The sequence below is a fragment of the Oncorhynchus nerka genome, linkage group LG16, assembly GCF_034236695.1.
Source record: "Oncorhynchus nerka isolate Pitt River linkage group LG16, Oner_Uvic_2.0, whole genome shotgun sequence".
Classification (NCBI taxonomy): Eukaryota; Metazoa; Chordata; class Actinopteri; order Salmoniformes; family Salmonidae; genus Oncorhynchus; species Oncorhynchus nerka.
Genome location: NC_088411.1, coordinates 249,724 through 275,292, shown reverse-complemented (window position 1 = coordinate 275,292; position 25,569 = coordinate 249,724). Strand labels below are relative to the sequence as shown.

Here is a 25,569-nt window from a genome sequence, read left to right as displayed (position 1 = left end):
AACATGTATTTTTCTTCTCTATGCTCATGATATATTTCCCTGCGCGCAAATGACAGACAGAGGAGCGTGTATTAATCCTGCTGTAGGACTGACTCATTGCTGCCAGCACTTAACAGTTACAGTAGGTCAAACAACCCCCTAATATGAACGAGTCACTCAGAAAAACGAATCATGACACTCGAGTCAGGAAAAAAAAAGAGTCGTTCAAAAAGAACGAATCGTTAGCGAACTGCACATCACTATAGAGAACCACCGAGAGGACAGCTATGGACTGAAAACCATCGAAAGGGGCAATACACCGACTGGAAATGTTCAAATACGTCGCAATATGTATGTATGTATGACATTGTGTTGAGATTTTACACAATGTAATCGTTGACTTTATTTTCGCAAAATGCAAGAAAATACAATTCCTTCGAATTGATGCGGGTAGCTACCAGTAAGTAGCTAGCTAGTTAACGTTAGCCAAGCGTCACCCCGTGTGGCTATAGCGACTCGAGACCGGGCATGTTTGACAGCTGACAGTTTGGTTTTGACAGTTCGATTTGGCGTACTATCTTGTGACTAATGACAGCAAACTATATGGCAATGCTTTACTTTATAGATAGATAGATTTGTGAAGTATTATTTTTCCACATGCCAGATGGCCTTGAAATGGGCTTGTCATGTCAGTGTTTTTTCTGGCAGCAGATGTTCTTCACGTTAAGGATTCCTGTTAGAGATGATGATGCAAGAATGAGATCATGATGTAGCTCGTTAACGCGTTACCTTCAGTACGATCCATTATATTATTCTTTACTATTCTTCTGCACCACATTTTGTGATATCATTTTTGCCAGAGGAGAATTTCTCCTTTGCCCACTAAATAATTCAGTGGTAATAGAAAACGTGTCAGGCACTGCATGCATCTTCCTGACATGTGTGCTTAATATTATAATGCGTAGTGGCCTTCAAGTACAAGCTACATGACCTCTTTCTCTCTTCTCCAACTCTCTTCTCTCAGTCCTAGGGTTGCAAAGGGAATTGTGCATACATTCATCAAAAAAGTTAGCTTATAACAGTGAACCTTTTTTTGTGGGATACACATAAGGCAATTCTAGGTCTTGTGGCATATTTTGGTTAAACTTTCCCCATTTCCAATGGAATTGCTACCCTCTGCATGCACAGTGCATTCTTCCATCACATGTGCACTCATCCATCATATGTACAGCTGATTCTCAAGATCTTGCACACTAAGGAGATGCTATTGAGCTCACGCTACTACACTGTCTGAGCCAAGGACTACATGCTTTCTGGTAAGTTTTGATGGTAATACTGGGAGGGGCGAATATATTTTATGACATAATGTTTTGTTAATTAGTAAATAGTAGCCTACAGCAAGTGTGTTTAAATAATTTCTAACTTAACCAATCTCTTGCTAATTAGTTTTTGCTACCATGTGGGTTTTAGCTTGCTTGAGCCTGCTAACTGAGGAGTGTTAATTCACCAGTCCATACATGTTTCATTTTAAAACATTTATCTTACAAAGGAGTTGTTTAATCTAACTGCTTAACTATTTATCTGTACATGGAATTGTGTTATTTTTTTTTTACTCATTTGTTTTCTCATCTTTACAGGAAAATGCCACGGGCTCTATCTGATGTGTGGAGACATGTCACTGCAGCTCATGTAGAAGGAAAAGCTGTGTACATTTGCAAATACTGTGCCAAATCATATGTGAAGAATGCAACAAAGAGTCCCTCTACTTCTATTCGAGGGGGAAATGATGAATCAGACACCTTATCGATAGCAACAGCACATGGTCCTCCTGAAATCAGAAGTGTTTTTGACTCAATGGAGGAACGTAGTCAGAGAAATACTGATGAATGTCTTGCTCGAGCTGTGTATGCAACTGGTTCACCTCTGATGCTCACAGGGAATGTGTGTTGGAAGAGATTTCATAATGTTCTTCGCCCAGAATACACCCCTCCAACCAGACATGCTTTATCTACTCATTTGCTGGATGCAGAGTTCAAGTGAAGGTTAAGCAAATCATAGAGAAAGCAGACTGTATTGCAATCATCTCTGATGGTGATCGAATGTTTGTGGGCAAGGAATAATTAACTACATCCATCCCTCAACCAGTATTCTACAAGAGCACAGACACAAGGGACAACAGAAGCACCGGTTTCTACATTGCAGATGAGCTAAAGGCAGTCATCAATGACCTTGAACCACAGAAGGTATTTGTACTGGCGACAGACAATGCTGCGAACTTGAAGGCTGCTTGGTCTGAAGTGGAGGAGTCCTACCCTCACATCCCACCCATTGGCTGTGCTAATCATGCATTGAATCTGCTCCTCAAGGACATTATGGCACTGAAAATAAGAGAGCCAATGAATTGGTTAGGTATGTGAAGGGTCAAGTGTCATGTCTGGAGGAATCCTGGCACCATCATGCTGTGGGGATGTTTTTCTGCGGCAGGGACTGGGAGATTAGTCAGGAAGGGGGAAAGATGAACGGAGCAAAGTACAGATATCCTTGATGAAACCCTGCTCCAGAGCACTCAGGACTTCAGACTGGGACGAAGGTTCACCTTCCAACAGGACAATGACCCTAAGTACGCAGCCAAGACAACGCAGGAGTAGCTTTTTCTGAATGTCCTTGAGTGGCACAGCCAGAGCCCAGACTTGAACCCAATCGAACATCTTCGAATCGAACCCAATCTGGAGAGACATGAAAGTAGCTGGGCAGCGACGTTCCCCATCCAACCTGACAGAGCTTGAGAGGATCTGCAGAGAAGAATGGGAGAAACTCCTTAAATACAGATGTGCTTCAAGAAAGTACTGTCTTCACTTGTAGCCTGTGAGAAAGACCTGATCACATGATGGAGAGCCATGTGAGTGAGAGGCGCTTCGGAGCACGCAGCACTTAGGAAGAATGGAACAACCGGCCGCTGGCCACAAAAGGCATAGATTTTTTTTAGGGTGCATTACGGCCACACACAGGGGACGCCGCCTGGAAATTCCAGTCATTATTAAGTGCTTGTCAAATTGTGAATGAGAGACTGATGAAGTGTTTACATACAGCCTGCGCAAAAAACTAAGCAGAGCTCATGCCTTTCAAATCATGATTACTCGCATCATACCCTTACAATGTATTAAATTCTAAACATATAGCCCAACGTTTGTGGAACAACTAAAGTTACATAACTCTAAATTAAGCATATAGGAGTACCTATTTCTTTGTTAACCGCTCAACACAGAATAGCCACATGTGCGCACTCCCTCAAATCATTTGGAGAAAATATCCTTTCTTTTTTATTCAGCTTTGTTCAATTATATTCTACATTATAAAATAATGCCACAGAATTCTAACCAAATCTTGTCTGCTAAATGAACTAGTGTAGCCCACAGCCATATGACATAGCCAGATCAGGACCTTAAATAAGGACAACTCAGAGTATGCTATTCTGTTCTTCTGAAATAGACTACATTTTCTTCATTAATGTTTCTTTAGACCTGTCTAAAATAAACAATGGATTTATTGTGAAGGTGTAGGCTATATTACATGGATTTATTAGACTTGTAGATGTTCCAAAGGTCTGCATCAGTAGGTTGTGTGTGGAAGCCAGGAGATGCTAAATGTAATGTAAATGTAAAGATGCTAAATGTGTTTGTAAGTTACCGTGAGACCGACGGTTATTTACTTGATAATCACCGGCTGACTGAATTTCATGACCGCCACAGCCCTACTCCTGGCCACACTTTTTTTTTTTTACCTCCAGGGAAATTAGAATGTCTCGTTTTCTACTTCAACCTATTTCCAATTTTTTACATTTGAATCTAGAGAGTTATCTGGAACTTAATACTGCAACAGCAGTTGACACAGCAGATCTCTATGTATAGGCTAACACATCGCTTTTTAATTTCTGTTTCCTCTTTCCAGGAAACTCAAATATGCTTTGTTACATCCCTTTTTTCTGTGCTAGGGGAAATGAATACAGTTATTTTAATAATCGACCCTGTTTGAGGCTATGGACTCCGACATGCCCTTTGACTAGTTCCCAGAAAAATCATTGATCTACAGATTTCTGCGTCCTGATGGGACCTGATGCTACAGCCCAGGAGTTGATGTCGGTCTTATTAGGCGATAGGCTAACACTTGCAGTCCTGGGAGTCCAACACTAACTGGCCTGGAAAGTTCAAGAGCTAGGCAACCTGCAGAAGAGCCAACTACTGTGGCTTTGGTATACTAGATAAGAGTTGAAATTGCTGAGTTGAAAATCATTCCAGTGTGTTTTGTGACTATACAGAAGAGAGGGCTCGAGAGAGGACGAGCGGGGGCACACATCCATTACGCATAAACACACCCTATGGCACTCGGCTGCAACTGTACAAAAATAGCTTGAGAGGATGTTGAGAAGGTATTGATTGGAGAGGACAGAGCAGGGTACTTCAGGTCATTATGTTTCTAATGAAGAATGTCCTGTGTCACTGATGGATGCCCTGTGTACTCTACTGTGGTCCTATTCCTTTTTGGAAACATGTCTAATGTACCATATTTGCTCTGGTGGTTGTTCATCTATATGAAGATGATGTATTTCCACTCAACTTTTTCAACCCAACAGTGCTACTGATAAATGTACTTGTTTGTTTGTACAGTGCTTCTGTTTTGGGTTTTAGGCTGGGTTTCTGTACAGCACTTTGAGATATCAGCTGATGTAAGAAGGGCTATATAAATACATTTGATTTGTGTAATATAAATTGTTTCTGTTGATTTTCCAGATCTAAATGTATATCATGAACACAGATATGATTCCAAAATTCACCTCGAAAGACGAGGAGATTGACTTCTGGAAGACTCTTTCCCTCAAGTACCAGAAAAAGTAAGATATGCACAAATCATGCCTTTTTATGGTACATTAATGCTATATCTAAGATCATCAAGGCTTCTTTTACTTGAACTCACCAGAAACTCAAAGTATGACAATATGTTGGAATCCTGTGGTTTCACTGTGTGCATGGTAACAGAGCAGCACTATATATATATATATATATATATATATATATATATATATGTACTTTAAAATCCTGAGTACTTCTGAAAGGAAATTCCCCAGCCAGACTTGTTACATTGACCTCATAGCTGAGCTCTCCTCACTCTTTCGTTTTTAAGAGCATTAATGAATGACCGATACAGTTTAACCTGTGAAAGTCCTTTATGTAAGACCATGTTAGGAATGTCCTTCAATACTCCTTTATACTTCCAAAGGGACAGATCTGGTTTCACATTATAAAGTTTCTTAAGGCCTCCCGAGTGGCGCAGCGATTTAAGGCACTGCATCGCAGTGCTTGAGGCGGCACTACAGACCCGGGTTCTATCCCAGGCTGTGTCACAACCGGCCGTGAACGGGAGTCCCATAGGGCGGAGCACAATTGGCCCAATGTCGTCCTGGTTAGGGGAGGGTTTGGCCGGGGGGACTTTACTTGGCTCATTGCGCTCTAGCAACTTCTTGTGGCGGGCTGAGCACCTGCCAGCTGATTTCGGTCATCAGTTGAACAGTGTTTTCTCTGGCACTTTGGTGCAGCTGGCTTCCGGGTTAAGCAGGCAGGTGTTAAGAAGCGCAGTTTGACGGGTCATGTTTCGGAGGACGTATTACTTGACCTTCGCCTCTCCCTAGCCTGTTGGGGAGTTGCAGCGATGAGACAAGATCGCTATTGGATATGACGAAATTGGAGAGAAAAAGGGGGTAAAATACAAAAAAATATACCTGAAGTCTACACTGAATGGGATTATTTAATAGAGGTCTTAGATTTATGTTTTCTTTTCCCATCTGTGCAAGACTGGCAGTGGGCGACAGACGTGACTCTATTTCTATTTCTCTCAATGAACATCGTCATCGCACAGCACAGGCGCACTGCTATTTTGATACAAAAGACTACTGATAAGATCGCAGTGACAACAGATACACCCAGCGCTAGGGGAAACTACACTCTGTTATATGAGGCTCTATGGACATTTACACCCAATGGGAATCAAAGCCACTCCCCTTTGTATCGCTCAATAAATGTGTGTTTAAGATTGTCATGAATTTGGTAGTGAAGCAGCTCCTTAATATCAACAATAGATGCTCTTGCTTGAGGATTCCCCTAAACACTGTTGCAAAAATAGTTTGCCAATAAAAGGATGCTCGGGTTCCCTGACAGCTCAGGGATATCCGAAAGGGACATTCACCTCTTGGGCAAAACAAGCAGTTCAAAGACCGCCGAGGGTGCTGATGCTGCGTTTGGAACTAACCACAGATGGAGGAAGTGGTGACCTGCTGGGGTTTTAAAGTTAAAGAGCCCACTTGGCTTTCCCCTTCAAAACACCACTGCCCCCAGGGTAGCAACACAGGACAGGCAGCCCATAGCAGGAAGGTAGGTGCTGTTTCCAGGCCCCCCTTCCACCATGTCCCACCGGTCACATGCCTGTAGCGTGCAATGCCGATGGCCCCTGGACACATTTTTAGAGCAGCTGTGTGTCCATGGCTTTAATGGGCGGCAGACACTTACTTACATAACCCCATTCAACCCAACCCCCACCCTGAAACGCTACCCTGTCCTGGCCACATGCCCACAGTAAACAACCCAACCTTTTGGTTATTTATATAATATCTACTTTTGCTCTGGGTAGCAGACAGACAGTCTGTTGCCGTTTTGGAGAGGCCAGGGTGGACAAGTGATGCAATGTGGTGTTAGGAAAGTCAGAGGGTTCTTTGATTGGCTGGATCACGATCAAGCGTAACCGTGCAAATCCTGTGTGGGCTTTGTGAAGCGGCCAGGATCGGCGCTTTCAATTTCCACTGTTTAAATGGCCTGAAGACAGTGTATGTTTAAGTACCTACTGTATGTCATGTAGGATGCACAGACCATACAAACGCTCCACACCGCGTGGCCGCGGCCACTCTAATCTGGTGGTCCCAGCGCGCACGACCCACGTGGAGTTCCAGGTCTCCGGTAGCCTCTGGAACTGCCGATCTGCGGCCAATCTCAGCCTATGCCTCCCTCCAGTCCCTCGACTTCTTGGCACTGACGGAAACATTGATCACCACAGATAACACTGCTACTCCTACTGCTCTCTCTTCGTCCGCCCACGTGTTCTCGCACACCCCGAGAGCTTCTGGTCAGCGGGGTGGTGGCACCGGGATCCTCATCTCTCCCAAGTGGTCATTCTCTCTTTCTCCCCTTACCCATCTGTCTATCGCCTCCTTTGAATTCCATGCTGTCACAGTTACCAGCCCTTTCAAGCTTAACATCCTTATCATTTATCGCCCTCCAGGTTCCCTCGGAGAGTTCATCAATGAGCTTGATGCCTTGATAAGCTCCTTTCCTGAGGACGGCTCACCTCTCACAGTTCTGGGCGACTTTAACCTCCCCACGTCTACCTTTGACTCATTCCTCTCTGCCTCCTTCTTTCCACTCCTCTCCTCTTTTGACCTCACCCTCTCACCTTCCCCCTCTACTCACAAGGCAGGCAATACGCTCGACCTCATCTTTACTAGATGCTGTTCTTCCACTAACCTCACTGCAACTCCCCTCCAAGTCTCCGACCACTACCTTGTATCCTTTTCCCTCTTGCTCTCATCCAACACTTCCCACACTGCCCCTACTCGGATGGTATCGCGCCGTCCCAATCTTCGCTCTTCTCTCCCCCGCTACTCTCTCCTCTTCCATCCTATCATCTCTTCCCTCTGCTCAAACCTTCTCCAACCTATCTCCTGATTCTGCCTCCTCAACCCTCCTCTCCTCCCTTTCTGCATCCCTTGATTCTCTATGTCCCCTATCCTCCAGGCCGGCTCGGTCCTCCCCTCCTGCTCCGTGGCTCGACGACTCATTGCAAGCTCACAGAACAGGGCTCCGGGCAGCCGAGCGGAAATGGAGGAAAACTCGCCTCCCTGCTGACCTGGCATCCTTTCACTCCCTCCTCTCTACATTTTCCTCTTCTGTCTCTGCTGCTAAAGCCACTTTCTACCACTCTAAATTCCAAGCATCTGCCTCTAACCCTAGGAAGCTCTTTGCCACCTTCTCCTCCCTCCTGAATCCTCCTCCCCCTCCCCCTCCTCCCTCTCTGCAGATGACTTCGTCAACCATTTTGAAAAGAAGGTCGACGACATCCGATCCTCGTTTGCTAAGTCAAACGACACCGCTGGTTCTGCTCACACTGCCCTACCCTGTGCTCTGACCTCTTTCTCCCCTCTCTCTCAGATGAAATCTCGCGTCTTGTGACGGCCGGCCGCCCAACAACCTGCCCGCTTGACCCTATTCCCTCCTCTCTTCTCCAGACCATTTCCGGAGACCTTCTCCCTTACCTCACCTCGATCATCAACTCATCCCTGACCGCTGGCTACGTCCCTTCTGTCTTCAAGAGAGCGAGAGTTGCACCCCTTCTGAAAAAACCTACACTCGATCCCTCCGATGTCAACAACTACAGACCAGTATCCCTTCTTTCTTTTCTCTCCAAAACTCTCGAACGTGCCGTCCTTGGCCAGCTCTCCCGCTATCTCTCTCAGAATGACCTTCTTGATCCAAATCAGTCAGGTTTCAAGACTAGTCATTCAACTGAGACTGCTCTTCTCTGTATCACGGAGGCCCTCCGCACTGCTAAAGCTAACTCTCTCTCTCTGCTCTCATCCTTCTAGACCTATCGGCTGCCTTCGATACTGTGAACCATCAGATCCTCCTCTCCACCCTCTCCGAGTTGGGCATCTCCCGGCGCGGCCCACGCTTGGATTGCGTCCTACCTGACAGGTCGCTCCTACCAGGTGGCGTGGCGAGAATCTGTCTCCTCACCACGCGCTCTCACCACTGGCGTCCCCCAGGGCTCTGTTCTAGGCCCTCTCCTATTCTCGCTATACACCAAGTCACTTGGCTCTGTCATAACCTCACATGGTCTCTCCTATCATTGCTATGCAGACGACACACAATTAATCTTCTCCTTTCCCCCTTCTGATGACCAGGTGGCGAATCGCATCTCTGCATGTCTGGCAGACATATCAGTGTGGATGACGGATCACCACCTCAAGCTGAACCTCGGCAAGACGGAGCTGCTCTTCCTCCCGGGAAGGACTGCCCATTCCATGATCTCGCCATCACGGTTGACAACTCCATTGTGTCCTCCTCCCAGAGCGCTAAGAACCTTGGCGTGATCCTGGACAACACCCTGTCGTTCTCAACTAACATCAAGGCGGTGGCCCGTTCTTGTAGGTTCATGCTCTACAACATCCGCAGAGTACGACCCTGCCTCACACAGGAAGCAGCGCAGGTCCTAATCCAGGCACTTGTCATCTCCCGTCTGGATTACTGCAACTCGCTGTTGGCTGGGCTCCCTGCCTGTGCCATTAAACCCCTACAACTCATCCAGAACGCCGCAGCCCGTCTGGTGTTCAACCTTCCCAAGTTCTCTCACGTCACCCCGCTCCTCCGCTCTCTCCACTGGCTTCCAGTTGAAGCTCGCATCCGCTACAAGACCATGGTGCTTGCCTACGGAGCTGTGAGGGGAACGGCACCTCAGTACCTCCAGGCTCTGATCAGGCCCTACACCCAAACAAGGGCACTGCGTTCATCCACCTCTGGCCTGCTCGCCTCCCTACCACTGAGGAAGTACAGTTCCCGCGCAGCCCAGTCAAAACTGTTCGCTGCTCTGGCCCCCCAATGGTGGAACAAACTCCCTCACGACGCCAGGACAGCGGAGTCAATCCCCACCTTCCGGAGACACCTGAAACCCCACCTCTTTCAGGAATACCTAGGATAGAATAAAGTAATCCTTCTCACCCCCCTTAAAAGATTTAGATGCACTATTGTAAAGTGGCTGTTCCACTGGATGTCTTAAGGTGAACGCACCAATTTGTAAGTCGCTCTGGATAAGAGCGTCTGCTAAATGACTTAAATGTAAATGTAGGATTTTCATGTTATTATATAAACAAAGAAGATTGGTAATCTATGGGTTGCTAGTTCCTGTTACTGTCTACAAAACAGGATACGCTTTGACTTTAAGAAGTCTTGTAGATACTATTCATCATAGAAGGCTGTAACATGATTTTGTGATTTCTATTTTTAAAGAACTTTGGTGAATACTGAGTGTGTTTTAAACCTCCCACTATGAGCAGAATTACTGTCTTACTGCAATTAGCCTAGCCACAAAATCCCTAGTTTGAAAGCGACTGTTTCTCTGGGAGCTGTGCTGCGCCATTTTCCCCCATGTGGTCCAGCCTCCTAGCAATTTCAGTTCAACCAATGAGCTTCAGCCCCTCACCATATGAGTGACAGCTAGCAAAAGTCACATCATGCACCCACAGCAGAGCAAGAGAGTGAGAGGGCAATGATGTGGTGCACATAGCTGCACATGTGTGACGTTGTACTCAATTTTCGGGAACCACTTTTGGCTCGTGAGCTCTACTTTCAGAACTACTGGTTAAAAAGTATACGAAAGTGCAGGAGAGTTTCTTTAAGTCTTATATACTTAACCTGGGTACTTATATTTCATAGTAAAAACCAAATAAATACTAATGGACTGTTGTACTAACCATGTCCTCCGGTGGTATCTGCCCTGTCAGTTGCCAGGAGGCCCAGGAGGAGCTGCTGGAGTTTCAGGAGGGCAGCAGAGAGCTGGAGGCAGAGCTGGAGACCCAGCTGGGCCAGGCCGAGCACCGCACGAGAGTCCTGCACTCTGAAAACAGCAGGCTCAAGAAAGAGGTGGACTCACTCAAGGTACACAAGAGGGACACAATACACTAGATCGGCTCAAGTAAAAAAAAAACGTATTGTTATTGGAATGTGAGTTTAGCATTCATGCTCCTCTTTTGACAACCTAAGAAACACTCCATACCCTTGACATAATAAACTATTGATGACTATTTGAAGCTGCTTGATATCATCATGGCTTGTTTTTTATTGCGGTCTCCAGGGAGGAGGCATGTTTCGTTAGCATGTGTCTGTCAGTATTCCAACCTAATAGAAGTTCTTAATGACGTATCAGGCATGTTCAACAGTAAAGGAGACAGGGTTCTTAGACAGAAATCGTATCAGTCAGGCAGACAAGGAACTCTCTTTCCCAATCATGCTCTGATCACTACTATGGGGAATCGGCACCTGTGTTTTACTGCCCCTTGACATCCTGTTATATCCAGCTGTGGTTCATTTGCATGAAACTCATCATTCTCATACACAATGCATCAGCAGCACATTCATTCTCATGCCGTAATTAGCGCTGGGATGAGTGTGGTTCCCTTGTCCATGTTCACATTACGACTCAAGCCATGCGAGTCACCCCACCGGTGATGGTGAGATTGTCTTCTGTTCTGCTTTTTTTTCAACTGTTTGCTGTTTGGTGGTTATTCCAGGCAATAAACAATTATTGCTTTCATGCATTTGTTTATGGAAAATACCACAGCAATGACTGGTTTTCTCATTCTGATGCCAGAGACGGTGTCTGTCACCTTGATTAACGCCTTGTTATGAGCTACTTGACGTAGGCTAGAATGTATGTGCTGATGAATATGTAGTGGCATTTCAGGACAAAGCAGGATTTGTCTGGCCCAGGTTAGTGGTTCATTGATTCAGACGTGACATATCCAGAAGATATAGGTCAGAAAGACTGGCAGACCCAGACACATTTTTGAGCTGAGCTCCAGGAGAAGATAGAGGGTCACATCATCATCCCATACCCTGAGAACGCTGGAGTAAACAGATCATAACGGAGTGCTCTGTAAAATAGATGACAGAATGTAGGTTACCACGGTGGTTCCCTCCACTTGTTTGGGTATGCGTGTGACTGCGAGGTCTTAGGAAAATAAAGCTTTTAACGTCCTATTTAAAATGGTCCCCCCCTCTTCTCTCTCCCATCTCCCCAGGAAAAACTGGAGCAGCAGTATGCCCAGAGCTACAAACAGATCAACATGCTGGAGGATGACCTGGGACAGACCCGGGGCATAAAGGAGCAGCTCCACAAATACGTGCGGGAGCTAGAGCAGTCCAACGACGACCTAGAAAGAGCCAAGAGGTCAGGAAAGAGACCAGACCACTAAACAGTATCTAACAGACAGATACTGGATACAGCATTAGAAGAGGAGCTGTAGAAGTCGTCATAACCTGATATTTACTGTATTCTTCAGGATGTTTGTTTTGGATGAAAAAGGCAGTAGTAGAGACTATCTACCAGTAGTACTAATTTAACAGTTGATGCAAAAGTATTCATCCTCTTTCAGAACACAAACTCATACATTAACCCCATGCAGAGAGGTGCTGATGAATGCTGGAGGCTGAGATGCTTGTTGCATGTTTTCTTATTAATTCCCCACTGTGCTCTTCATTGGGTGTAATCAGATGACTGATGGAAAATCCCCATTCCAATTAAAACATGCCTCTGGCCCAAATGGGTCTGATTGCTGTAAATTCCCCAACCAGTTTATTAGGTACACCACCCCACCCCGTTCACGAAATTGGATCGCTCCTACAGACCGTGAGTCACGTGGCCGTGGCTTGCTATATAAAGCAGGCAGACGGGCATCAAGGCGTTCGGTTACTGTTTGATTGAACGTTAGAATGGGCAAACGAGTGACCTAAGCAACTGAGCGTGTTATGATCGTCAGTGCCAGGCGCGCCGGATCCAGTATCTAAGAAACGGCCACCCTCCTGGGCATTTCACGCACTACATTGTCTACGGTTTACCGAGAAACAACCAGTCAGCGGCAGTCCTGTGGGCAAAAGGAGCTTGTTAATGAGAGTAGTGTTGTCACGATACCAACATTTTACTAACGATACCAGACCAAGTATTACAATGCAAAGTAATTTCGTAATACCACAAGGGGGAAAATTTAGTGGCCTCTTGTCCTGTTTGACAATTGTTCCCGTTTTCTAAACGTTATGTGCATGTGCTACACAAAAAAAGCTGTCACTGATATTCACACTTCTACTCAATACAACACATAGAGCATTTAACTTCACACTGTATAATTCATTACTGCATAGAATGGCATGGACCCATGCCAAATCTTTTTAGTTTCCTGAGGGAAATAGGCTTTGTCGTGCCCTCTTCCCAACCGTCTTGGTGTGTTTGGACCATTCTAGTTTGTTGGTGACGTGGACACCAAGGAACTTGACGCTCTCAACCTGCTCCACTACAGTCCCGTTGATGAGAATGGGGGCATGCTCGGTCCTCCTTTTCCTGTAGTCCACAATCATCTCCTTAGTCTTGGTTACATTGAGGGATAGGATGTTATTCTGGCACCACCCGGCCAAGTCTCTGACCTCCCTAAAGGCTGTCTCGTCGTTGTCGTTGATCAGGCCTACCATTTTTGTGCCGTCTGCAAACTTAATGATGGTGTTGGAGTCGTGCCTGGCCATGCAGTCGTAAGGTGAACAGGGAGTACAGGAGAGGACTGAGCACGCACCTCTGAGGGGCTCCAGTGTTGAGGATCAGCGTGGCAGATGTGTTGCTACCTACCCTCACCACCTAATGATCTGCATGTCATTGTGGCAATAAGTGGAAAACGCTGCATGAAATCTTCTTTACTCTTCAGTTGGAACACACACACACACTCCCTTCCTTACACACTCTCTCTCTTATAAACACACACACACCACTCTTTGATATAGTTTAGGCTTACATTAGGCCTATATGAATCCTTTGAAACACGTCTCATGAGTAGCAGACCCTTTTCCTTTCTTCCAGTGCCAATCAAATTTGCCTAGACCTACTGTCAAGTTACCAGGTTGTTTGCTAGCTAGGTAAAATGACTGATTTAATGTTGTTCTTTATCAAACCAGTAATTATCACCCCAGGATTGGTTTTAAAATGATATCGCGCAGGAAGTAAAAAAGGTAGCTCCAGTTGTATGGCTCATATTTCTTAAATAATTTTAACTAGGGAAGAGCTGTTTTCTTTGATGTAAAGCTACCAGCATGCCTGTTGAAAAGCTGTTTTTCCTCTCTGGCTCTGCTGCATGACAGTGAACTTGCAAGGCTGACACAAACTGGTTATATCTGGGATGAAATTATATACAATGTATCAACTTTGCTTGCTCCAATGTATGAAATGTACAAATGTAACAACAGTAGACTGATTAGTATCTGAATCCCTGCTCTCCTTCACAGATAAATTATATTTTTAAAACCTGATGGAGGAATAGACGAGCAGGAAGAATAGGCTGGAGAGAAGCTAGTGAGGGCTGGATGGGGCTGGCTGATTACAGCTGCCACACGTGATACGCGCATGAAAGTGACATTATTGAACTGGCGAATGCTAGTTGCTGTTGCTTAAAGTTTTACTGAATTTATAAGCAAAGTGTCAGTATCATATGAAATGGTATTATAAAATGTTGGTATCATAAGTATCGTGACTTTTTGGTACTGTGATGTTGTACAGCGTTATGTGGTATTGTGCGTAGATTGATGAGGAACTAAAATGTAAAAAATATATATATTTTAGAATAAGGCTATAACGTAACAATGTGGAAAAAGTCTAGGGGTCTGAATACATTCCGAATGCACTGCGTATGCTCCCAACTATTTAACGGGTAAACCTAACAACTTTTAGCAACTCAGTGCCATACATCATGAACGCTTGAACCAGGGTATGTAGACAATCAGTGCAACCAATGAACATAGCATAGGTCATTCTAATTAGAGTTAATAATGGATTAAAAAGTTTAACTGTTTAAAAAAACAACAGCATGTTGAATATATGGGACTATTTACATCATATTTCAAAATGATTCATTATTGTATGATGCATTGTATGAGTCATTGTTTCATTTCATTTTTGTTTCATTGATTTCATTTCATGTCATCTTTTGGTTCAAACAATGCTTATTAAGCATCATCGACATGGAATGGAATATGATATGTGGAAGCTGGTAAGCTGTGGAAAGAATATGTCCTTTCAGCAAACATGTTAATTGAAATGTTAATTTAGCACTGACAAAAATCATCCATAATTTAGTCAGAGGCTCGATTTATGTTTGCGCAGTTTGTCCAGAAGAGATTAATTTAGCACTAAATAACAGTAATGCATCACGGTGAAACACGGGTATCAGTGTATGTTTCAGCATGTGCCTTTGTGTGCAGAAGCAAAGAGTCCACTGAACAGTGTTTTCCTTTGAATTAAATTATTTATTTATTTCTGCAGGGCTACAATTGTGTCCCTGGAGGACTTTGAGCAGCGTCTGAACCAGGCTATCGAGAGGAACGCCTTCCTGGAGAGCGAGCTGGATGAGAAGGAATTTGTCCTGGTCTCAGTGCAGAGATTGAAAGACGAGGCCAGAGGTGCTTATTGATCCGTTTTGACTCATTAAAAAATTAGATGTTCCCTTTTTCTCTTTCATCTTCTCAGTGATATGTGTGAAATGAATAGAACCCATGTACTCACAGCATTAGCATTGCTTACAGACACAATTTATTGTTGGGAGAGACTATCACACCATTAACCTCAATCTGATTGTCTGGTCTGACTTAGCCTTAAATAGTCTGTCTGTCTGCTTGTCTGTCAGACCTACGCCAGGAGCTTGCTGTCCGAGAGCGAAATACGGACGTAACCAGGATGTCGGCGCCCACCGCGCCCACCCAGGAGGACAATGACAAGATGGATTACTCTGTCCAGGCCTCACTGTCTCTCCCTGCAACGCCGCTCGCGAAGAGTCTGGACAATGCCTTCGCCAACCCCACAGGTACCCTTTTGCTCTGACCTCAACACTGTCTCCTTTTTTATGTGAAGTATACTGTATGACAATGACTGTTCTATTGGCGAACGTACAATCACTGGATAACAAAATGGACCAGCTCCGTTCGAGACTATCCTATAAATGGGACCTGAAGAACTATAATATCCACGTTTCTCGGAGTCGTGGCTGAACAAGGACATGGATAAGATACACTATTACAGTGGGGCAAAAAGTATTTAGTCAACCACCAATTGTGCAAGTTCTCCCACTTAAAAAGATGAGAGGCCTGTAATTTTCATCATAGGTACACTTCAACTATGACAGACAAAATGAGGGGAAAAATCCAGAAAATCACATTGTAGGATTTTTAATGTATTTATTAGCAAATTATGGTGGAAAATAAGTATTTGGTCACCTACAAACAAGCAAGATTTCTGGCTCTCACAGACTTCTTCTTTAAGAGGATCCTCTGTCCTCCACTCGTTACCTGTATTAATGGCACCTGTTTGAAGTTGTTATCAGTATAAAAGACACCTGTCCACAACCTCAAACAGTCACACTCCAAACTCCACTATGGCCAAGGCCAAAGAGCTGTCAAAGGACACCAGAAACAAAATTGTAGACCTGCACCAGGCTGGGAAGACTGAATCTGCAATAGGTAAACAGCTTGGTTTGAAGAAATCAACTGTGGGAGCAATTATTAGGAAATGGAAGACATACAAGACCACTGATAATCTCCCTCGATCTGGGGCTCCACGCAAGATCTCACCCCGTGGGGTCAAAATGATCACAAGAACGGTGAGCAAAAATCCCAGAACCACACGGGGGGACCTAGTGAATGACCTGCAGAGAGCTGGGACCAAAGTAACAAAGCCTACCATCAGTAACACACTATGCCGCCAGGGACTCAAATCCTGCAGTGCCAGACGTGTCCCCCTGCTTAAGCCAGTACATGTCCAGGCCCGTCTGAAGTTTGCTAGAGAGCATTTGGATGATCCAGAAGAAGATTGGGAGAATGTCATATGGTCAGATGAAACCAAAATATAACTTTTTGGTAAAAACTCAACTTGTCGTGTTTGGAGGACAAAGAATGCTGAGTTGCATCCAAAGAACACCATACCTACTGTGAAGCATGGGGGTGGAAACATCATGCTTTGGGGCTGTTTTTCTGCAAAGGGACCAGGACGACTGATCTGTGTAAAGGAAAGAATGAATGGGGCCATGTATCGTGAGATTTTGAGTGAAAACCTCCTTCCATCAGCAAGGGCATTGAAGATGAAACGTGGCTGGGTCTTTCAGCGTGACAATGATCCCAAACACACCGCCCTGGCAACGAAGGAGTGGCTTCGTAAGAAGCATTTCAAGGTCCTGGAGTGGCCTAGCCAGTCTCCAGATCTCAACCCCATAGAAAATCTTTGGAGGGAGTTGAAATTCCGTGTTGCCCAGCAACAGCCCCAAAACATCACTGCTCGAGAGATCTGCATGGAGGAATGGGCCAAAATAATTGACTATAGCTCAGCGTTCAACACCATAGTACCCTCCAAGCTCATCACTAAGCTAATTACCTGAATACCTTCCAATACAACTGGATCCTGGACTTCCTGATGGGCCGCCCCTAGGTGGCGAGGGCAGGCAAAAAACACATCTGCCACGCTGACCCTCAACACGGGGGGGGGGGCTGATAAGTTTCCCGACAACACAACGGTGGGAGGCCTGATGACCAAAGACAATTGGGCAGCCTATAGGGAGGAGATCAGAGATGCCAGGACAACAACCTCTTCCTCAACGTCAGCAACACAAAGGAGCTGATCGTGGGCTACTGATCGCTGGAGAAATGGGAGGAAGGAATGTACATGAATAATGGTCTGCATGCCATTGTGGCAGTCAGGGGAAAACGCTGCATGAAACCTTTACTTTTCAGTTAACACCAGCGCACACACTCTCCTTCTCTTACACACACACACACACTCCGTCTCCCTCTCTCTCATAAACACACACACACACCACTCTCTCTCTCTTCCAGGATGCTGGCCTTCTAGGCAGATTTCTTCTGTCCAGTGTCTGTGTTCTTTTGCCCATCTACTTTTTATTGGCCAGTCTGAGATGTGGCTTTTTCTTTGCAACTCTGCCTAGAAGGCCAGCATCCCGGAGTCGCCTCTTCACTGTTGACGTTGAGACTGGTGTTTTGCGGGTACTATTTAATGAAGCTGCCAGTTGAGGACTTGAGGCGTCTGTTTCTCAAGCCAGACACTCTAATGTACTTGTCCTCTTGCTCAGTTGTGCACCGGACCTCCCCTCCTCTTTCTATTCTGGCTAGAGCCAGTTTGCGCTGTTCTGTGAAGGGAGTAGTACACAGCGTTGTACGAGATCTTCAGTTTCTTGGCAATTTCTCGCATGGAATAGCCTTCATTTCTCAGAACAAGAATAGACTGACGAGTTTCAGAAGAAAGTTCTTTGTTGCTGGCTATTTTGAACATGTAATCGAACCCACAAATGCTGATGTTACAGATACTCAACTAGTCTAAAGAAGGCCAGTTTTGTTGCTTCTTTAATCAGAATAACATTTTTCAGCTGTGCTAACATAATTGCAAAAGGGTTTTCTAATGCTCAATTGGCCTTTTAAAATGATAAACTTGGATTAGCTAACACAACGTGCCATTGGAATACAGGAGTGATGGTTGCTGATAACAGGCCTAACAAATGAAAATATATTTTAGATTTTTGATTCTTAAAAGTAGCCACCCTTTGCCTTGATGACAGCTTTGCACACTCTTGGCATTCTCTCAACCAGCTTCACCTGGAAGTTTTGAAGGAGTTCCCACATATGCTAAGCACTTATTTGCTGCTTTTCCTTCGCGCTGAGGTCCAACTCGTCCCAAACCATCTCCATTGGGTTGAGGTCAGTTGGTTGTGGAGTCCAGGTCATCTGATGCAGCACTCCATCACTCTTCTTCTTGGTCAAATAGCCCTTACACATCCTGGAGGTGTTGGGTCATTGTCCTGTTGAAAACAAATTATATTCCCACTAAGAAAACAACATTATTTATTTTAGCCCATCCAGAGCGACTACAAATTGCATTCACCTTAAGACATCCAGTGGAACAGTAGTGCAGATGGGATTACTTTATCCTATCCTAGGTATTCCTTAAAGAGGTGGGGTTTCAGGTGTCTCCGGAAGGTGGTGATTGACAGGGATGGCGTATGCTGTGGTAGCCATGTTGGTTAAGTGTGCCTTAAATTCTAAATAATTGACAGTGTAACCAGAAAGCACCATCACACCACCTCCATGCTTCACGGTAGGAAACACACCATGCACACCATCTTCCTTTCACCTACTCTGTGTCTCACAAAGACACGGCGGTTGGAACCTAAAGTCTTACATTTGGACTCATCAGACCAAAGGATAGGCCCTGCATGTCCCCAGGCACCCTCATTTGTTGACTTCTGTGATCGAAAAAGCCTTGGTTTCATGCATGTCAACATCAGAAGCCTCCTCCCTAAGTTTGTTTTACTCACTGCTTTAGCACACTCTGCTAACCCTGATGTCCTTGCCGTGTCTGAATCCTGGCTCAGGAAGGCCACCAAAAATTCTGAGATTTCCATACCCAACTATAACATCTTCCGTCAAGATAGAACTGCCAAAGGGGGAGGAGTTGCAGTCTACTGCAGAGATAGCCTGCAAAGTAATGTCATACTTTCCAGGTCCATACCCAAACAGTTCGAACTACTAATTTTGAAAATTACTCTCTCCAGAAATAAGTCTCTCACTGTTGCCGCCTGCTACCGACCCCCCTCAGCTCCCAGCTGTGCCCTGGACACCATTTGTGAATTGATCGCCCCCCATCTAGCTTCAGAGTTTGTTCTGTTAGGTGACCTAAACTGGGATATGCTTAACACCCCGGCAGTCCTACAATGTAAGCTAGATGCCCTCAATCTCACACAAATCATCGAGGAACCCACCAGGTACAACCCTAACTCTGTAAACAAGGGCACCCTCATAGATGTCATCCTGACCAACTGGCCCTCCAAATACACCTCCGCTGTCTTCAACCAGGATCTCAGCAATCACTGCCTCATTGCCTGTATCCGCTACGGAGCCGCAGTCAAACGACCACCCCTCATCACTGTCAAACGCTCCCTAAAACACTTCTGTGAGCAGGCCTTTCTAATCGACCTGGCCCGGGTATCTTGGAAGGACATTGACCTCATCCCGTCAGTTGAGGATGCTTGGTCAGTCTTTAAAAGTAACTTCCTCACCATTTTAGATAAGCATGCTCCGTTCAAAAAATGCAGAACTAAGAACAGATACAGCCCTTGGTTTACTCCAGACCTGACTGCCCTCGACCAGCACAAAAACATCCTGTGGCGGACTGCAATAGCATCGAATAGTCCCCGCGATATATGCAACTGTTCAGGGAAGTCAGGAACCAATACACGCAGTCAGTCAGGAAAGCTAAGGCCAGCTTCTTCAGGCAGAAGTTTGCATCCTGTAGCTCCAACTCCAAAAAGTTCTGGGACACTGTGAAGTCCATGGAGAACAAGAGCACCTCCTCCCAGCTGCCCACTGCACTGAGGCTAGGTAACACGGTCACCACCGATAAATCCATGATTATCGAAAACTTCAACAAGCATTTCTCAACGGCTGGCCATGCCTTCCGCCTGGCTACTCCAACCTCGGCCAACAGCTCCGCCCCCCCCCGCAGCTACTCGCCCAAGCCTCTCCAGGTTCTCCTTTATCCAAATCCAGATAGCAGATGTTCTGAAAGAGCTGCAAAACCTGGACCCGTACAAATCAGCTGGGCTTGACAATCTGGACCCTCTATTTCTGAAACTATCCGCCGCCATTGTCGCAACCCCTATTACCAGCCTGTTCAACTGTTCAAGGATTGGAAAGCTGCCACAGTCATCCCCCTCTTCAAAGGGGGAGACACCCTGGACCCAAACTGTTACAGACCTATATCCATCCTGCCCTGCCTATCTAAGGTCTTCGAAAGCCAAGTCAACAAACAGGTCACTGACCATCTCGAATCCCACCGCACCTTCTCCGCTGTGCAATCTGGTTTCCGAGCCGGTCACGGGTGCACCTCAGCCACACTCAAGGTACTAAACGATATCATAACCGCCATCGATAAAAGACAGTACTGTGCAGCCGTCTTCATCGACCTTGCCAAGGCTTTCAACTCTGTCAATCACCATATTCTTATCGGCAGACTCAGTAGCCTCGGTTTTTCGGATGACTACCTTGCCTGGTTCACCAATTACTTTGCAGACAGAGTTCAGTGTGTCAAATCGGAGGGCATGCTGTCCGGTCCTCTGGCAGTCTCTATGGGGGTGCCACAGGGTTCAATTCTCGGGCCGACTCTTTTCTTTGTATATATCAATGATGTTGCTCTTGCTGCGGGCGATTCCCTGATCCACCTCTACGCAGACGACACCATTCTATATACTTCCGGCCCGTCCTTGGACACTGTGCTATCTAACCTCCAAACGAGCTTCAATGCCATACAACACTCCTTCCGTGGCCTCCAACTGCTCTTAAACGCTAGTAAAACCAAATGCATGCTTTTCAACCGATCGCTGCCTGCACCCGCATGCCCGACTAGCATCACCACCCTGGATGGTTCCGACCTTGAATATGTGGACATCTATAAGTACCTAGGTGTCTGGCTAGACTGTAAACTCTCCTTCCAGACTCATATCAAACATCTCCAATCGAAAATCAAATCAAGAGTCGGCTTTCTATTCCGCAACAAAGCCTCCTTCACTCACGCCGCCAAACTTACCCTAGTAAAACTGACTATCCTACCGATCCTCGACTTTGGCGATGTCATCTACAAAATTGCTTCCAACACTCTACTCAGCAAACTGGATGCAGTTTATCACAGTGCCATCCGTTTTGTCACTAAAGCACCTTATACCACCCACCACTGCGACTTGTATGCTCTAGTCGGCTGGCCCTCGCTACATATTCGTCGCCAGACCCACTGGCTCCAGGTCATCTACAAATCCATGCTAGGTAAAGCTCCGCCTTATCTCAGTTCACTGGTCACGATGGCAACACCCATCCGTAGCACGCGCTACAGCAGGTGTATCTCACTGATCATCCCTAAAGCCAACACCTCATTTGGCCGCCTTTCGTTCCAGTATTCTGCTGCCTGTGACTGGAACGAATTGCAAAAATCGCTGAAGTTGGAGACTTTTATCTCCCTCACCAACTTCAAACATCTGCTATCTGAGCAGCTAACCGATCGCTGCAGCTGTACATAGTCTATTGGTAAATAGCCCACCCATTTTCACCTACCTCATCCCCATACTGTTTTTATTTATTTACTTTTCTGCTCTTTTGCACACCAATATCTCTACCTGTACATGACCATCTGATCATTTATCACTCCAGTGTTAATCTGCAAAATTGTAATTATTCGCCTACCTCCTCATGCCTTTTTGCACACAATGTATATAGACTCCCCTTTTTTTTTCTACTGTGTTATTGACTTGTTAATTGTTTACTCCATGTGTAACTCTGTGTTGTCTGTTCACACTGCTATGCTTTATCTTGGCCAGGTCGCAGTTGCAAATGAGAACTTGTTCTCAACTAGCCTACCTGGTTAAATAAAGGTGAAATAAAAAAATAAAATAAAAAATAGATTTCCACCGGTCTAATGTCCATTGCTTGTGTTTCTTTGCCCAGGCAACTCTCTTCTTCTTATTGGTGTCCTTTTAGTAGTTGCTTCTTTGCAGTAATTCAACCATGAAGGCTTGATTCACGCAGTCTTCTCTGAACAGTTGATGTTCAGATGTGTCTGTTACTTGAACTCTGAAGCATTTATTTGGCTGGTAACGCTAATGAACTTATCCTCTGCAGCAGAGGTAACTTTGGGTCTTCCTTTCTTGTGGCAGTCCTCATGAGAGCCCTTGATGGTTTTTGCGACTGCACTTGAAATGTTCCGTATTGACTGACCTTCATGTCCTAAAGTAATGATGGACTGTCATTTCTCTTTGCTTATTTGAGCTGTTCTTGCCATAATATGGACTTGGTATTTTACCAAATAGGACTATATTCTGTATACTACCTGTACCTTGTCACAACACAACTGTTTGGCTCAAACGCATTTAGAAGGAAAGAAATTCCACAAATTAACATTTAAGGCACACCTGTTAATTGAAATGAATTCCAGGTGACTATCTCATGAAGCTGGTTGAGAGAATGCCAAGTGTGCAAAGCTGTCATCAAGGCAAAGGGTAGCTACTTTGAAGAATCTAAAATGTAAAATATATTTTGATTTGTTTCACACTTTTTTTTTTGGTTACTACATGACTCCATATGTGCTATTTCATAGTTTTGATGTCTTTGCTATTATTCTACAATGTAGAAAAAATAAAGAAAAAAATAAAGAAAAACCCTTGAATGAGTAGGTGTGTCCAAACTTTTGACTGGTACTATACGACTTGGTACTGGCCATATAGCCAAGTTATCGTTAGTCATTGTGTATTTATTATTACGTGTTCTACTTTTCTAATATTTAGCTATTTTCTTTCTCTCTGCATTGTTAGGAAAGGTCCGTAAGTAAGCATTTCACTGTTAGTCTACACTTGTTGTTTACAAAGCATATGACTAATAAAATGTGATTTTGATTTGTATATTGTATTCATTTTCCAGAGTTGTCCAATGGCCTTGGTAACTCACTGACTCCCTCTGCTAGAATATCAGCCCTCAACATCGTCAGTGACTTGCTACAGAAAGTGGGGGTGAGACATACATTTTTCTATTTGCACACATTCGCTATTCACTGTATACTCTGGTACACTAAGACGGTATCTTATACCATATATCGGCCTCTTGCTAATAGTGGAACGTCTCTATCTTTTTGCGTTCTCTACGTCCATCTCAGACTCTGGAGTCTAAGCTGACAGCCTGCAGGAACTTTGCCAAGGACCAGAAAGCCAGGAACTCTTATGCCATCACGGAAAATGGGAACGTGATCAACGGCAACACAGCCAAGTTCAACCATATACTACACACGACGTCGTCATACTACGACAAAACGTAAGTCGAAGCCAGATTCAACTACACCCTCTCTGACTCTCTCACACACACACACATTACTCATTTGTGAGGTACAGGAGATTGAAGATATGGTTTTCCGAGAAAGCCACTTTGTAAAGGACAACAACATTTCTTAGATGTCAAATCTTTGTTTTGGTTATAAGCCTAATGCATTAGTCATTTTCTCGATGTATTGTTTGCTCTGTTAAGACCCCTCTGGCTTTACAGTTAGATTTCTCAATGCTGATGTTGATCCATTTGACAGTAGAAATGTGTATTTGAAATGTTTGTTTAGTGTTGAGAGTACATGGAATTGTATTGACGTTGGAGGAGTTATGGAGGTTGACAAGGTCTCTCAGACCCTTGTGTTTTTCCCCAGCAGGAGAGAGAGGGTCATATTCCCTGCATTAATTCTAGGTAATGATCTTCCTCCTCTCATGATGTGTGGGTCACCTGCATGCTGTTTGATTAACAAGCCTCCCTACTTTTCTCTTATAGCGCTGGGGTAGACTCACTCACTGTGGGGCTAGATATCTGCTCTGGGTGGCGGTACATTTCTCTGCTTCTTAACACTGCTGTACAGTAGATATATCTCCTTCCCATTGAATATATCTGTAGGTCTGCTGGTGTGTTGGTAGCTTTTATGGTCTTTGGATCAATAATCATTTTGGGGGGATATTGATTGTCAATTTCGTGGTGTGTAGGAGAAAGCATGTACTGTAGTGCAATGGAAAGTTGGTTGTGGTACACTTTTTGAATTGTGTGCTCAATTATTGTCAATTAACTACAAACTACTGGATGTGAACAATACATTTTTGCAGCTGATTCTAAAGTAAAAAGTAACCTTTTCCTGTTCTTATGTAGCCGGTGCTGTCCTTCTGTTTTTCCTTATTGAGGTTGTCTTTCAAGGTATGAATATTATGTCCCCTGTAGAAGTGGTGTGACTGTGTGTAGAGGTTATAGTGCCATGGCGTTGTTTCTACTGTGTGAGGAACTTTAGATATGAGCTTGACTGAGCATGTTGAGCAGGACATGCTCACAAGGACATGGTTTGGGTTTCACCGCAGGGAGGAGCAGAGAAGTTATAAAAATAGCTCTTTACTAAAGAGCACACTCACCACTGTGCCATACTATTCATATTACTAGCTAGCTAAATAGATAAGAAGGAATCAGATTCCACATACGGGTGTTTGAAATGGAATACATTAATACACAACACACCTTTTTAGAATTCACTTTTTTTTAAGGAGTGGGACAGTCCCACTTCTTTTGCCCACTCCTTTCGTCATTTTTTTTAGCTCTATTGTAGAGAGATTACAGTGGAAAGATGGGGGAGCCAAAGGGCATTGGGCCGGATTCGAACCCATGCCGACTCTGGAATTAACTTTTTTTATATGGTCAAAACTAGGTTGAACAAACTCCACTAGGTATTAAAAGAGAGGGGAGGGAGCATGTGTATGGTTTTACATTTGACTGGCAATACCTAGGTATTAGGCTAGGCAGATTTTATGTTTGCTATGCTAATATACCTGTTTTACCACCCCATAATATGAATCCAGCAAGGTTAATTTTGTAAGTAGCAATAAGTGAGATGTTGCCGTCAGTAGACCAGACTAACCCATGTTGTGTTTGTGTGTTGTGTTTGTGTTTACAGCAGGGCGGTGAATGGCCTGGACCCCGGCACACTGACAGCCATCACAGCACCCCCCCTCTCCCTCCCCCCCTGACCTACTGCCTCTCATTGTGTGACGGCGACAGACAGTCCCCACTGCCAAGCCCCCCCAACACCTTCCTTGCCAATGGACAAGACTATGTCTTAAAACAGAAAGCATTTGTGTTGACT

The 25,569-nt window shown here is 44.8% G+C and overlaps 1 protein-coding gene across 3 annotated transcripts; it reads left to right on the top strand.

Annotated features, from left to right (window-relative positions):
• Positions 1 to 233: 233 nt before the first annotated feature.
• Positions 234 to 25,474, top strand: LOC115143907 (nuclear distribution protein nudE-like 1-A). Of its 3 annotated transcripts, XM_029684364.2 has the most exons (11): positions 234 to 330; positions 4,767 to 4,867; positions 10,577 to 10,730; positions 11,873 to 12,021; positions 15,148 to 15,284; positions 15,509 to 15,685; positions 23,340 to 23,428; positions 23,572 to 23,726; positions 24,109 to 24,143; positions 24,591 to 24,635; positions 25,381 to 25,474. In XM_029684364.2, the coding sequence occupies exons 2-11, from the start codon at positions 4,773 to 4,775 to the stop codon at positions 25,389 to 25,391; spliced, it is 1,047 nt and encodes a 348-aa protein (XP_029540224.1). In that variant the 5' UTR covers positions 234 to 330; positions 4,767 to 4,772; the 3' UTR covers positions 25,392 to 25,474. The 3 variants fall into 3 exon arrangements, with proteins under 3 accessions (XP_029540224.1, XP_029540229.1, XP_029540228.1); XM_029684369.2 differs by lacking the exon at positions 24,591 to 24,635 and having other exon boundaries at positions 235 to 330; positions 25,384 to 25,474; XM_029684368.2 differs by lacking the exon at positions 24,591 to 24,635 and having other exon boundaries at positions 235 to 330.
• Positions 25,475 to 25,569: the final 95 nt, after the last annotated feature.